General features: G+C 51.4%; 1 protein-coding gene across 6 annotated transcripts in view; it reads left to right on the top strand.

The window, feature by feature from the left end:
* Elmod3 (ELMO domain containing 3) overlaps positions 1 to 14479 on the top strand; it is a 29173-nt gene that overhangs the window by 3908 nt on the left and 10786 nt on the right. For all 6 annotated transcript variants that reach the window (XM_004642808.2, XM_023702956.1, XM_023702958.1 and 3 more), the window contains exons 4-10: positions 307 to 384; positions 1229 to 1298; positions 6049 to 6117; positions 7163 to 7254; positions 8468 to 8591; positions 8781 to 8903; positions 13557 to 13687. In XM_004642808.2, the coding sequence (XP_004642865.1) occupies positions 307 to 384; positions 1229 to 1298; positions 6049 to 6117; positions 7163 to 7254; positions 8468 to 8591; positions 8781 to 8903; positions 13557 to 13687 (687 nt within the window). The remainder of the gene's footprint in view (positions 1 to 306; positions 385 to 1228; positions 1299 to 6048; positions 6118 to 7162; positions 7255 to 8467; positions 8592 to 8780; positions 8904 to 13556; positions 13688 to 14479) is intronic.

Here is a 14479-nt window from a genome sequence, read left to right as displayed (position 1 = left end):
CAGTCTTTCATTTCTTTTTTTTTTTTTTTTTTCTGTGTGGGTACCTGTGGAGGGATGCAGTGCTGGTGATCAAGCCCAGGGCCTTGTACTTGCTAGGCAGGTACTGAGCTACCTGAGCTATACTCCCAGCTTGCAGATTTTCCTCAGACCATATTAAACTGAGGCTTTTTCCCAAAGTCAAGTATTTCTTGTAGCTGATTTCTCTGGAACTCATTCTTGTGTGATTCTGGGGAAAGGGGCAACCTCTCAGCTGCGGTCTGGGGGATTGGTATGTGCCTGGAAGCTTGATTCCAGTCTGTCTTACAGGTTGAAAGAGTGTCTTCGGGGTGCTCTCCACCACATGACAAGAACAACAGCGCTCTTGCGGCCTTCAGGGGGGTCCCTGTACGTATCACCCACACTTCAGTTCCTCTACCAGTGCAGGCTCTGCTCTGTGCTCCTGTGGGGTGCCAGGCTCTGTGCAGGCCCTGGGGACACAGGAAAGCATAGGCCCTGCTTCCAGAAGCTCACAGTTCTGTCGCACAATTGCCACCGTGAAGCAGAGGATATAAAATAGCGGGGATAGGGGGCCGGGGAGATGGCTCAGTAGAATAAGCATTGGCCTGGCAGTGCAAGGGCCTGAGTTCAATCCCTGGTTCCGCATAAAAAAGAAAAAAAAAGGAAAGGAAAAAAAAGAAAGTAGCGGGAATACCAGAGGCATACCACAGTCTAGATGGGTGGTGTGGAATTTTGTTTATTTACTCTCACAGCGGGCACACACTTATTGCCCATGTTACACAGCTCCTCTGTCATGGTGGAAGTTGCCTGGGTGCCTCAAGTTTGACTTTCGGGCTGGGGGTGTAACTCAGTGGTACTGCACATGCACAGCATGCACCAAGGCCATTGGTTCAATATTTATTACCAAAAAAAACAAAACAAAAAATTGACTGTATTTTTTTGTTCTTGTTTTTTGAAACTGGGTCTTACTCTGCACCTTAGGCTGGTCTTGAACTCACCACGTAGCCTAGACTGGCCTCAAACTGCAGGGCAGTTCTCTTCCCACAGCCTCCCAAGTTGTGGGATTGCAGGTGTGCGCCTCCCCCTGTGGCTAAAATGTTGACTTTCCTCAACCCATCGAGGCAGGCAGACCAGATCTGTGGGGCTCCTAGATTCGAGGATGCTCAATAGAGGGGTGGGACGTGCCAGGGGCAGGACTTGACCGTCTCTAAAAGGCACCTGCTCCCTCCAGATTTCAGAGCTAAGGCAGCGCGGTGTTCTGCGGGCCCTGACTGCAGAAGCGAATGACTGGGAGCCAGGTGGTAAGAACCTCCTCTGGGCCCTGGGAGTCTGGGTGGGACCTGCTTTTCACCATTTGACTTCCCCTTGCTCTTTGCCCCGAACTTTGTAGATGAATCATTCCTCAGGGAAAATACAATCAGTGCTGGATTAGGGGTCAATTTCTCTGCTAAACTTTCCAGTCTACAGTGTGCTTCCAGGGTTGTCATGTAATTTCTATGGAAATAATGTCGTGGCAGTAATAATACCTCTCTCATTTGGGGGTTGAGAGGGTCTCACTATGTAGCCCAGGCTGGCCTTGGACTCATGGTGGTTCTCCTGCTTCGGCCTCCTGGGTGCTGTCATGCCTGGCAATGATTCCTGTTTTATTCCCTAAAAGGTACTATGAAAATGAGTATAGCCAAGCACGGCTATTCATGCCTGTAATCTGAGCACTTTGGGAGGCTGAGGCAGGATGATCCCAGGTTCAAACTCAAGCTGGGCAACTTAGTGATTTAACAAGTTTTGTCTCAAAAAGTACAAAAAGGTTTGAGATGTGCTGCAATGTGAAGGCTCTAGGTCAATCCACAACACCACAAAAAAAAAAAAAGGAAAGAAAATGATGTAGTATATGTGAAAAGACTTCGGGAAGATGTCATACTTTATCTGCTTTACAAGCTGTTTCCTGTACTGTACTGTACTGTATTATTTTAGTTATTGGTAGTGGACTCAGGACCTTGCGCTTGTGACTGAGCTGTATCCCCAGCCCAGTCATTTTTTAAAAATTTTATTTATTTATTTATGTGTGTGTGTGTGTGTGTGTGTGTGTGTGTGTCCAGCTCAGCCCGCCAGGGGGCAGGGCTGGCTGGCATGTGGTGCTGAACCGCGGTCCCTGTGCTTTGCTGAGCTTGTTCTAAGTAGGTGCTTTAGACCACTGAGCCATCTCACCAGCCCCCCAGCCCAGTCATTGTTTGTGTGTTTCTGTATGTTGTTTTGTTTTTTGGGGACAGGTCCTTGCTGTGTCATGCAGGCTGGCGTTAACCATAGAGTCAGCTTGCCTCAGCCTTCCGGGTGCTAGGGTTGCAGGCGCCTGCCGCACAGCTCACCTTGCGCTATGTTTAAAGCTCATTCCACTTGCTGGTTTGTCGTGGAGAAAGGCCCTCATAATGCAGAAGCATCTTTCTGGAGTAAGAGCCGCTCTCTCACCTCCAAGCCTTTGAGAAAATCACTGTATTTTTCTAATCTTCCTTTCCTCAGTTGGAAGACAGACGGGCTGGCAGTGGCGGGGCGCTTGCCTGGCGTGCACAAAGCCCTGGCTTTGACCTCTAGCACAGCAGAATAGAAGTAAATTTGAACAATAGATTATATCAGAACACAAATGATAGCAACTTTGTAAGGTTTAACTGTAGATAAAGTGCTTTACCCACAATATAAATTGTGGTGTTTATTGTTGTATAATTTTGTCTTTAAATCCTGCATACTGAAAATATAATCTCCAGAAATACTGAGCTTTTATAAATACTTGAATGTGCAAAACTTATTTGGAAAAAAAAAAAACCAACTCATTTGGAATCCGTCAACTTTTCTCTCTCTTCCTCCTTCCCCTCTCCCTCCCTCCCTCCTTCCCTCCAGTTTTCCTTTCTGTAGTGATTCCCCTGGGCCTCCTACATGCTAGGTGATGTTCTTCCACTGAGCCACATCCCCAGCCCTACAAAGTATCTCTTAATGGAATTTTGTCTCTATGATATGGTGGCCAGTCCACCACTGATAAGCTAATAACTTTTATCACAAATACCAAAGTATTGCTGGTGAGATGGCTCAGTGGTCTAAAGCACCTACTTAGAACAAGCTTAGCAAAGCACATGGACCACGGTTCGATCCCCCAGCACATGCCAGCCAGCCTCGCCCCCTGGTGGGCTGAGCTGGCCACACATACAATAAATAAATGTAAAATAAATAAATTAAAAAAAAAACAAATACCGAAGTATTTTATATATTTAGTAGAGCTAGCATTGTGCCTGCTCTTTTAGTCATATTAAATAACTGTCATATTTTTCATATTATTCTTGTCTAATTTGAATTAATAGGCTGATTAAATCACCACTGTGCTTCAGTTTAGAAATAAACAAGAACGGCAGAAGGAGGTAATTCAAAAGGGAAAGAAATGGAGGCTTACTCTGACATGAGCTGTGTTCATTCCTAAAGTTTTGTCTGATGCCCTGTGTTCTTCTGTGGGTCAAGGAAAGTGGTCTTTGTGTCAGGTCACTTTCAGAGGTGGGAGGGTTGTTCAAGAGGGCAGGAAAAGCTCTCACCTGGTTTCAGTGTTTGTCGCTAGTGTTTGATCACCAGCTCAATACTCCCAGCTGAGCCCTTGTACTTTCTGTTGACCAGTGCCTGTGACAGATTCCCACCCTGGGCTGCCTCTGCTGCTCTGCCTTTGGTCCAGTTAAATGTAGGAGAGGGAGCATTGGCTGAAAGATTGGTCTCACTGCCTGGAGGTGCCCCTCCAAAGGGTGAGGCATCAGGGAAGCTGTATGTATGTGAGAGGTGAAGGCAGGGAGGTCAGACACCGAGGACCTTGGTCCCGTCTCACTGCTCACGCTGTTCCCTGCCCTGCCGGCCGTGTGGCCCTGAGCCCACAGCTGTGATAGTCGTGATAGCTGACAGACACTGAGCCCTGAACTTTGGCCAGCACACTCTCCTAGGAGGCTGGAGAATTGCCTCAATGGCACAGCAGCCCCATGAAGGGATTCAGTTGATTAAGTAACTTGCCTGAAGTAATTGAGCTAATTTTTTTTTTTTTTTTTTGTGGAACCTGGGATTGAACTTAGGCCCTTGCGCTCGCCAGAGAAGCACTTATTCCACTGAGTCATCTCTCCAGCCCCATTTGAGCTAATTTTTGTGGAAAGTTTGTAGAAACCTTTACACACAGTTTGGCTCTCCAGTGTGCTTTTGGCAACTTTTCTACTGCTTTCCCCCCACTTTTTCTTCATAATTTTCTTTCTTTCTTTTTTTGTGGTACCGGGGATTGAACTCAGGACCCTGCGCTTGCCAGGCAAGTGCTTATTCTACTGAGCTATCTCCCCGGGCCCCCTAATTTTCTACTAGTATTTGGTAGCACTTTGTTTAGCCTTCAAGTATGTTCTCTGTCTTCATCCTTTTTCTCATTGCTGTAATGAAGTGCCTGAGGCTTGGTAGCTTTATAAAGAAAAGAGTCTTGTTTGGCCTCACAGATGTGTTCACAGTGTCATAGGGCTGCCTTGGTGATGGCTTCTCAGTGGCAAAACCCCATGGTACTGTAGGACGTCACATAGCAAGAAACAAGGAGCACACATATGTCTCCTCTGGTCTCTTGTCATCGGAGAGCCACCTGGTGACCCTTTCTAGCTCTACCTACCTCCAAAGGCCCCAACTCTAAACATTGCCCTCGCCTGGTGGTATCTCATCTTGTGATGGCCTCAGCCAAGGTCATGAGGCTGAGAGGGGCTGTTCTGACCCACTTTACCACTGTAGCTGGAGAGACTCTTGGTTTGGTTTGGTTTTGGTACGGAGATGGAAACCAGGACCTCCACACCAGGCAGTATCCCCAGGCTACTTATTTATTGACAACTGTGTTGCCCAGGCTGGCCTTAAACCCACTCTACAGTGTAGGCTGGCCTCAAACTCATGGCAGTCCTCATCCCTCAGCCTCCCAAGTGCTGGTGTCACAGACGTGTACCACCACGCCTGGCTGGATCCTCCGTTTTGGTAGTGAAGGCCCCTTGCTTGACATTGTCTGGTGTGTGTGTGTGTGTGTGTTTTGTATTTAGGACAGGGCCTACAGGGTATCACTGCATAGATTAGACTTGGAGTGATTCTCCTATTTACAGCCTTCCAAGTGCTGAGATTCCAGGCATGCACCATCACGCCCACTCTCAATTGCTGTCTCAGCATTCCCCAGGGGTCGGGCCAGCACAGCAGGCCTGGGGATTGAACCCCTGGCCCCTGAGTCTGCTTAAGCAGGCGCTTTAATCCATTGAGCTATTTGGCCAGCCTGACATTGTGTGTTGATGTCTTGTATAACAAATTGGAAAAAACCTAGTGACAGAGGACATCACTGGTAATTTCCACCATAGGGTGATAGTCGTGATTTAGGGAAGTGAACTGTGGTAGCGGTAGAGAGCCTGTCTGGCTGCTGCTTTTCTCCTACCCTTTCCTCCTCTTCCAGTGCTTTCAGTCACTCACTCACTCACTCATTCCTCCTTTCGTCAGTCGTTTGTTGAGTACCTGTCGTGCGTCAGGCACTGTGCTGTGCTCTGCAGAGCTCACAGCATAGTGGGAGAGTGAGGTCTGCCCTGTAGTCAGCCCAGGGTGTCAATGCCCCACACAGCAGGGGCTGCTGCTCAGACGGAAGTAATTAAGAAGGCACCTGGGTGAGGGAGATGCTGGAGCCAACAGGGATGACGGGAGGCTGCAGCGGCAGGTACGGGATGAAGGCCAGCCGGCCTGGGAGGCTCCATGGTGGGTGAGGACAGAGAACAGTGAGGACTTCAGCCTTCTCTGCAGCGCTAGAACTGTTCAGGGACTTAGGTGCTGTGCTGTCAAGTGTGGGCTCTCCTGAGGGTTAGGGAGACCCCCTGGAGAGCGTGGAAGAGCAGGTGGGGATAGCAGAGCTGCCCTTTCAAGCTCACACTGTCTCCATGCAAAGAGTAGTGAGGAGACGACAAGATTCAAGGCAGCCAGCCAAGGCTGGGGTCCATGACAGTGGCCCGAACACACCTAGGGCTCACGGGTCTCCTCCTCACCCCACTGCAGCTGTCAGCCCAGAGGTGCTCAGAGCCCAGGAAGAGTGGGAAGCTGTGGACACCATCCAGCCGGATGCAGGTAACCATGGGGATGGCCGTGTTGCTGCGTGACCCGGCTGCTAGCAAAGTCACCATCCTCACGTGTGGCTGATCCGTCTGTGATGGGGCATCAGGAGACGGAATTCTCTAGTGTTATTTTTCCTGTGTGACCTGAGGTCTCTTCCCCAATTCGAAGGCGCTGCCATCTGCCTGCAGGGGAAATGGGCATAGGTGCCACAGGGAGGGGGTGCCACAGGGAGGGGTTGCCATCCCTGTCCATCTTCTGCTCAGCCGTGAAGGAACACAGGGTTCCTCATGAGGGTCCCTTGGTCAGAGTCAGCTCTACAGGTAAGAGGGGGTAGAAGGAAAGAGGCAAACAGCCCAGATCCCATCCTGCGCCATGTCAGGCTATGTAGTAAACAAGCAGGGTCCTCAGCGGGGCTAGAGGAATCCACTGGAGGGCTCCGAAGGCTGGGTAGAAGCTGTCTTGGGTCCCTTCCCGCCAGTTTGGACAGAGCTACAGGAGGGCAGAACTTGGAGCTGGCTTGGGCCTGAGCTCCACCGAGCTTCATTCAGGAAGGCATTCAGTGAACGGTGTCACCGTTGCCTGTATTGCAGCTGATGTACATTCATTCCCTCCAGGCTGTGACAGGTGGGGCGTCCTGCACAGGCATGAGAAGGGACACCCCTGTGTGGGTGCCTCCTCCCGGCAGTGACTTGCTCCCCCCATATGGATGTAGGGAGTACCAGGCAGGACAGGTGTGTCCCCTGTTCATCATGCAGGACAACCAGCAAGACTCTGAACAGCCTCATGCAAAAGAGGCTGCATGGGCTGCATGGGCTGGGAAGATAGCTCAGTAAAGTAAGTGGCAAGCACAAAGGCCTGAGTTCAATACCCGGTTCCGCAAAAAAAAAAAAAAAAAAGCTAGTGGGTAATGCCAGCTCCCTAGAAGAGAATGTGCTGTGGGTGGAGGTGTCCCCTCTCTAGCTAGAAACCAGTGTGTGGCCTGGAGGTGACAATGAGAAGGCCCGCTGCCCGAATGGCTACTGCTGCAAGCCCTTAAGCGCCTTCCCCTTTGCTCCAGGGAGCCAGGTCTTCTCAGCCCAGCCAGAGCAGCTCATCTCCTTTGCAGAGGTCTTGCAGCATTTCCAGACTCTGGACCTGTCCTCCTTCAAGGTACAGCGGAAAGGCAGTGGGGTCTCAAGTGAGCTTCTCCTCCCCACCTGGGTAGGACACTGGGCAGGCGAGTGGAAGCGTCCGGTTGAGGGCCCAGCGTGACCGGAGAAATCTTGGGGCACAGGGTCATGGGTGGCCAAGGACTCAGGATTTGTGCAGGGCCCTGGTCGCCCTAGTGGGACTGTGCCCCCGGGAACCCATGTGGCCTTATCGTTTGTCTCCTGCTCTTACCTCCAGGGGTCGTAGCTCCCAGGGCAGAAGAGGCAAACTGCCCAGGAGCTGAGAGAATTGCAGCCAGTGAATGAAAATCTACTCAAAGAGCCAGGAGCCGTTTGGGAGTTTAAGAATGAGATGATAGGGCTGGGGAGATGGCTTAGTAGAATAATTCTTTGCCTGGCAAGTGCAAGGGCCTGAGTTCAATCCCTGGTTCCACCCTCCCCACCCCCCCCAAAAAAAAAGAATGAGATGATGACCATTTGGGAGAATAAAAGCTGGGGCTCTCTTTAGGACATCTTGAGTGACCATTAGGAAGTTTAAAGGAAAGAGATTTCAGGTTTTCAAAATCCGTCTAAGGCAGGAGAGGCTGAAGACAGAAACTGAGTTAGTTGGTGGGGTCCAGAGGGCCTGAAGCTACCAAAAATAATATTCTAAGAGGCTACGTATGAGGCCAGTGTGGCCTAGTTGGGACAGTGATGGTCGTGGCCTGAGGCTGTCACTGTCCTCAGAGGCATCTGTCTCTAGTGTCCTCTCAGCTCCCCCGCCCAGCCTTCCCACCCAAAGCTGAGGGGGTGCTAGATTGTATAATTCAGGGCTTCAGAGTGAAAGGGATGGCCTAGGAAGTGTTGAGACAGCCTTGCTGGGCACCCAGCCTGGCTTGCCTCTGGCCCCTGGGAGTGGGGTGGGGCCTGCCAAGGCATGTGACAGTGCCCTACAGGGGAGTTAGTTGCATAGCTGGTTCTGAAAAACCCTGAAAGACCAGACCCAGGGAACTTCCTGGTGGTGCCCATGGCTGCGGGGATGCCTGGAGGTTCAGAGAAGTGGGAGCGGGAAGAGCCTGTGCCTGGGGACCCAGCAGTGCTTCGTAGCTGCTGCCCTGACCCTGGCCCTGAGAGCGGCCACCTAGCTGGGAGAAGAGAACAGCTCCAAGGCCAGTGGTAAGCTTGGCAAGGGGGCAAGGCCCGCGCTCTGCCCATTGCACCGACTCCCTCCCCAGGAGAGAATCCAGCCAACCGTTCGAAGGACTGGGCTCGCTGCCCTCCGGCACTGCCTCTTTGGGCCACCAAAGCTCCACCAGGGTCTTCGGGAAGAGAGGGACTTGGTCCTGACCATTGCACAGTGTGAGTCAGTGCGTGGGATGCTGCAGGGCAAGAGACGAGAATGATCGGGAGGCGCAGCCCACCGTACGTGGCTGCAGCTGCGCCACGCAGGGCTTTGCATGTACTGTGCGGGTGGGCAAGCCTGTTCTGCTGTGTGCCTGGTCCTCCCTGAGGCTCACTCAGGCAGAGTGTGGGTGTGTTTCGGAACAGGTGGCCTGGATAGCCAAGACCCCGTGCACGGCCAAGTCCTCCAGACCATCTACAAGAAGCTGACCGGCTCTAGGTTTAATTGTGCCCTCCACGGAGACCACTGGGAGGACCTGGGCTTCCAGGGTAAGAGATTCTTTGTTGTTGTTTTTTGAGGTGTGTGTTTGGTTTTGGTGCCGAGGACCAAACCCAGGGCTTCCAGCTTGCTAGGCAAGCATTCTACTGCTGAGCTAAATCTCACCCCCTCCAGGGTACAAGAGAAGCAGCTTGCTTTCCTTCTGTTGCCCTGGTGCCAGGACTAGAGTGAGAGACCGCAGTGTCCTCTCCCAGCCACACCAACAGCACAGGAGGGACATCTGGGGGGTGGGGGCAAGGGGCAGCCACTGGCAGCATTTGTAAAATAACAAGGATGGTGGTACACGCCTGTCATCCCAGCACTTGGCAGGCTGGGGCAGAAGGATCAGCTCAAGTTGAAGACTGATCTGAGGGCCGGGGAGACAGCTCAGTGGCCTAAGCACCTGACTGGCATGTGCAAGGTCCCAAGTTCGATCCCTGGTACCACAAAACAAAAGGACTGGTCTGAACTGAGAGAGGTGCAGGGAGGGAGAGGGACCAAGGGGGACCCAGGAGTGACAGTAAGAGAGATCACTTTATGGCCATGCAAGCTGTTGTAAAATGTTTACTTGAGATGGAAAGCACTGAAGCGATAAAACTGGAAATCTGATTTGGTTAGTGTTTTTTCTCTTTTTTATGGAAAAGTGTTATTATATAGTTTTTAAAATTGGAAAAAAATAATTTCACTTGTTTTTGGAGTGTGCACCTTTCCCCGCCCCCCCCAAAAAAAAACTGTATCACATTACATTGGCAAGGAAGAGAAATTACCTTTTGTGGTTTATTTTGGAGTTTTTTTGTAGAGGCAGGCTCGAAACAGGGGCTCATTATGTCGCCCAGACCGGACTTAAACTCACAGCAATCCTCCTGCTTCAGCCTCCTGAGTGCTAGGATTAGTTATATGCCACCGTGCCTGGCTACAAAGGAAACTATTGTAATTGAAAAGAAATTTTATGGACTCATAGTTTGCTGGGATTGCCAGTTGTTCAGTCCGTGTTGCCTTCCTCATCTGTAAAGTGACTTTACTGTGTCCTCTCTATACACCATCCTGTCTATATAGCACATCACAGTCTTTGTTCTGACCATCAAACACGGCTTGAGCAGGAAGGGCTGGAGATGAAGCGGCAGAGCCCCCGCCTCCATGCCTGAAGCACCGAAGGCCTTCCCTCCTACTTCACAGACAGAAGCCAGCCTTGAGGGGAAAGGAGCGCCCCTCACACCCCATGTTGCTCTTCCTTCCTGGTGGAGGCCCCCTTGTTTGCCGTGGTCTTTCCACTGGAAGTGCTTCCTTGGGCCGCTCTTGGGCCGCTGGAGATAAGCGCCCTTAGCTTTCCTCGTCTGACAGTGCCTTGCTTACCTCTTCACTCAAGAGTTCCCTGGGTATAGAGTTCATCCAGGGTTTTTCTTCCACTTGAAAATGAGCAGCCTCCTCTGGCTTCCATCATTCCTCATGAGAAATCCGCTCTCTGGTGAATTTCCATCCCTCATAGTCAGGAGCTGTCTGTGCTTTCAGCTGTCTGCAGTTTTTAGGACTCCGACGTGGCCTAGCGTGGTGTGGATCTCTGCAGGCAGATCCTGCTTGGGGTCAGCTCAGCTGCTGCAATCTGTATATTTGTATTTTTCACCAAATTTGATAAATTTCCAGCCATGCTAGCTTTGAAGACATCTTTAGCCCCGCACTTTGCAAAGGACTGGGAAGTTAGATCTTGGTTCATGGTTGAGTCTCCTATACTCATGGTATAGTCTCCTAGAAGTCCAAGGCTCTGCTCTACCTGGCTTGGTTTGCTTTGCCTGTTTTGTTTGTTTTTTCTCTCCTGTTGTTCAAATTGAATAATTTCTATCCTGTCTTCACATTCACAGATTCCTCTTTTGTTGTTGAGATAGGGTCTAACTGTGTGGCTCAGGCTGGCCTTGAACTCGCAGTGATCCTCTTGCCTCAGCCTCCCAAGTGCTGGGATTACAGGCGTACGCCACCAAGCCCAGCTTCAGATGCTTCTTTTATCTCCATTCTCCCTACTGAGCCCATCCAGTGGGGGTGAGAGGTTCTTCTTTTCTTTTTCATCTTTTTGAGACAGGGTTTCACTGTGCAGTTCAGGCTGAACTTGAACTCACTCTGTCACCCAGGCTGGCCTTGAAATCGTGGTAATCCTCAACGGCAGATCACATGGTCAGCATCTGGGATGGTGGCCAGCACCTGACATCCCAGCTATTCAGGAGTCTGAGGTAAGCGAATCAGAAATTTGAGGCCAGCTGGGGCAATTTAGAGAGATAACTGTCTTAAAGTTGAAAATAGAAAATTAAATGAATAGCTGGATATGTAGCTCAGTGCTAGAGCACTTGCCTAGCATGAATAGTTCGCTCGTTTCAATCCCCAGTACTAAAATATAGATAGATAGATAGATAGATAGATAGATAGACCATATATAAGTCTAATTTATTGTGTAAACACATGTATATGTATTCACTGAAAATTGCTTAATAACTGCTGTAGTAATTTCTACTGCTGTAACAAATTTCAACAAACGTAATGGCTTAATATGCTACAGATCTGCTGTCTTCTAGTTCTGTGGCTCGTAAGTCTGACAAGGATTCTCTAGAGAAGGTCAGGTGTCCGCAGTGCTGCGTTCCTCCTTCCAGGAGAAAACCTGTTTCCTTGCCTTTTGCAGCTTCAGGAAGGTTCCCTCCTGCCTCTGTCTTCACCTCTGGAGCAGTGTCTCTCTGAGCTCAGTCCATCCTTGTCTCTGGCCCCATGCCTCTGCCTCTCTTCAGTTTTTATGGCCCCTTCTTATTATAGGGGCTGCCCAGATAACCCGGATAACCTCCCTTTCTGCTGATGAGCAACCTGCGCTTTGCCTTTGATGTTAATCACTTCTTCACGAGCAGCATACTGACAGGTTCTGGGGACCAAGGTGTGGGTATCTGGGGGCAGGGCGTTACTCTGTCCATCACAGTGACTTTAAAATCCATGTCAGGATCTGGGCTGAGGCTCGGAGGCATGGCATGCACAAGGTCCAGGATTTGATCCCTGGAACCACAAAAATAAATAAATGAATGAATGCAGTCTTTTTCAGACAATCCCAAAATCTGTATTAGCTCAGTATTGATGTCTGCTGGTTGCCTTTCCTCATTCATCCCAAGATTGTCCTGGTTTTCACTGTAGTATGTGTTTTTCAGTTCTATCTGGGACACGTGGGAGTGTGATGTTGTGAAACTATGGATCTTATTTCTGTCCTTCATTTTATTTTATTTAATTTTTTTGGCAGAACCAGGGATTGAACTCAGGACCTTGTGCTTGCCAGGGAAGCACTTATTCTACTGAGCCATCTCCCTGGCCCTGTGTTCTTCATCTTAGTGACATCGTCTGATACTGTGCCAGCAGGGCAAAGAGGTGTCGCCTCCCTGGGTGACCCTATGACCTCTACTGACCCATGCACTTCTTGGCCTACTGTCACTCCTGCTGCAGCTATGGGTCTCTCCCCACAGGCAGGCCAGAGTGGAATCTTGGCCCCGCCCAGCCTTTGCTCTCTCTGTGTTGTTTGGCTGCAGTAGGGACGATGTTGTTTGAAGTATCTGTTTTATTAAGCTGCCCCTTTCCTGGTACTTCGGATAGAGAAAGAGGCTTTTTCCTTGGTACCTTTTTCATCTGCTGTTTTCCATTGCTATCACAAAATACCTGAGACTGAGTAATTTATAAACAGAAGTTTATTTGGGTTTTGGTTTTGGAAGCTGGGAAGCCCAAGAGTGTAGCGCAACACCTGCTTGCATCTCCTCAGGGCCTCTTACTGCAGTGTAATATGGGACAAGGAGTGCACCGCAGGGCAAAATGGGGTGACGTATGTCAGCTCAGGCCTCTCTTACTCTCCTTATGGCACACGCCTATAATCGCTGAGGCAGGAGGATCATGACTTTGAGGCCACCCTGGGCGACACAGTGAGATCAAAACCAGCCTGAGGGGGGCCTGCCCCTTAGCTCAGCTCTTTAAGTGGCTGCTTCAACAAAGCAGTCAGGCTCAGGTTGCTGTGGTTCAATCCCCACAACTCACGCCAGCCAAACCTGCCCAGAAGGCATTCAGAGAAAAAAAAAAAAAAAAAAAAAAATGAACCTAGGATCCACATTCAAGCCACGGCGTGCTCCCATTGGCATTGCCGGGTTGCTGCCTCTGCAGGACTCAGGTGGAACCTGTGAGGGAGGAGGAAGCAGGCAGCTCTCTGTAGTGTCGCCTGGTGCTCCAGGCCCCGAGGCAGCTGTCTCCTCTCCACCCTCTGTAGGTCATTCTGGCCTTGAGCTCACTACATGTATCCCGAGCTGGCCTCAGGCAGCAGTCCTCCTGCGTCAGCCTCCCTCCTGAGTGCTGGGATGACAGGCGTGCTCCCCCATGCCCAGCCCCATCAGGTTGTGTCTGCAGAGGACTTCACAGGTGTTTGTGAAGAGAAGTGCCTGCTGCAGCCCGCAGGAACATGAGAGCGCGGTGCTGGAGGCTGCCCTGGGGTGCCAGCAGCGTGCGTGGATAGTCTCACGCTGCCGGTCACAGAGCGTGGCAGGAAGTGCACCCGTGTGTCTCGTGCCCCTCTGGCCCAGGGAAACAGCCACTGTCAGGGCAGCCTGGCACCCCAGGCCCTGAGCTCGGTGCAGCCTGGCTCAGCAGCATACCTGGGGTTTCCGTTACAGGAGCAAATCCAGCCACAGACCTGAGAGGGGCGGGCTTCCTCGCCCTCCTGCACCTGCTGTACCTGGTGATGGACTCGAAGACCTTGTTCATGGCCCAGGAAATTTTCCGCCTGTCTCATCACCGTGTCCAGGTGGGCTCTGGTGGGAAGCAGAGGAAAGGTGTGGAGCGAGGGCCTGCCCGCAGGAAGACCTTGCGGCTCTCTGGTTGCTGAGGACGCCCAGGACGGTGGAGGCGAGCCGGGAACGGGCTTCCGTGTCAGGCTGGCCTGTGCTGGGTCCTCCATTAGCGGTGGTCTCAGGCCCCTTCCTCAGCACCCGGGAGCCCAGGCAGCCCCATCCACAGACAGAAGTCTTGAGACCGTAGGTGGCTCACTGGGAAAATCAAATGGAATAAGGCACAGTGCGGTCGGCACTCGCTGAGGCTGCCGCCATTTCCACTCACTGCTCTCCCCACTGGCACCCTTGCTTGGCAGTGGCAGCTTCTCCTGACTCCTCGGGGAGAGGTGCCCTTCAGGTGACCTGTGAACTCACTGATGGGCCTGAGTGGCATGGCCTCTGGGTCTCTATCCAGCCCAGCCTTCTGGCGGGAGGGTTGATGGTTTCTAAACGTCGTGGCACCTCCACTCCAGAGCAGCTGACCTCCCGTGTGTCCATCCGGACTCCTGGAACCTGGCGTTCGTTCACTTGCTGAGTGAAGACTGACTGAGCCCTCCCCCATGCCACTGCTATGGCTCTCAGGGTCCAGCAGTATACAACCCAGACTGAGATCCTCCAGCAGAGGCCCGGGGCAGAAGCTTCCGTGGGCCTTAGAGGAAGTAGATACTGACCAACATGGGTTACAGAGGACGCTGGGAGGTGTAAGCATGAGGGGGCTGGACACAAGGGGGAAGGGCAGGGGAGGGCACTACAGTATCTCGAGGAGC

The sequence above is a fragment of the Octodon degus genome, unplaced genomic scaffold, assembly GCF_000260255.1.
Source record: "Octodon degus isolate 3935 unplaced genomic scaffold, OctDeg1.0 scaffold00162, whole genome shotgun sequence".
In the NCBI taxonomy this organism is placed as follows: Eukaryota; Metazoa; Chordata; class Mammalia; order Rodentia; family Octodontidae; genus Octodon; species Octodon degus.
This window is presented reverse-complemented; position numbering and strand designations above follow the sequence as displayed.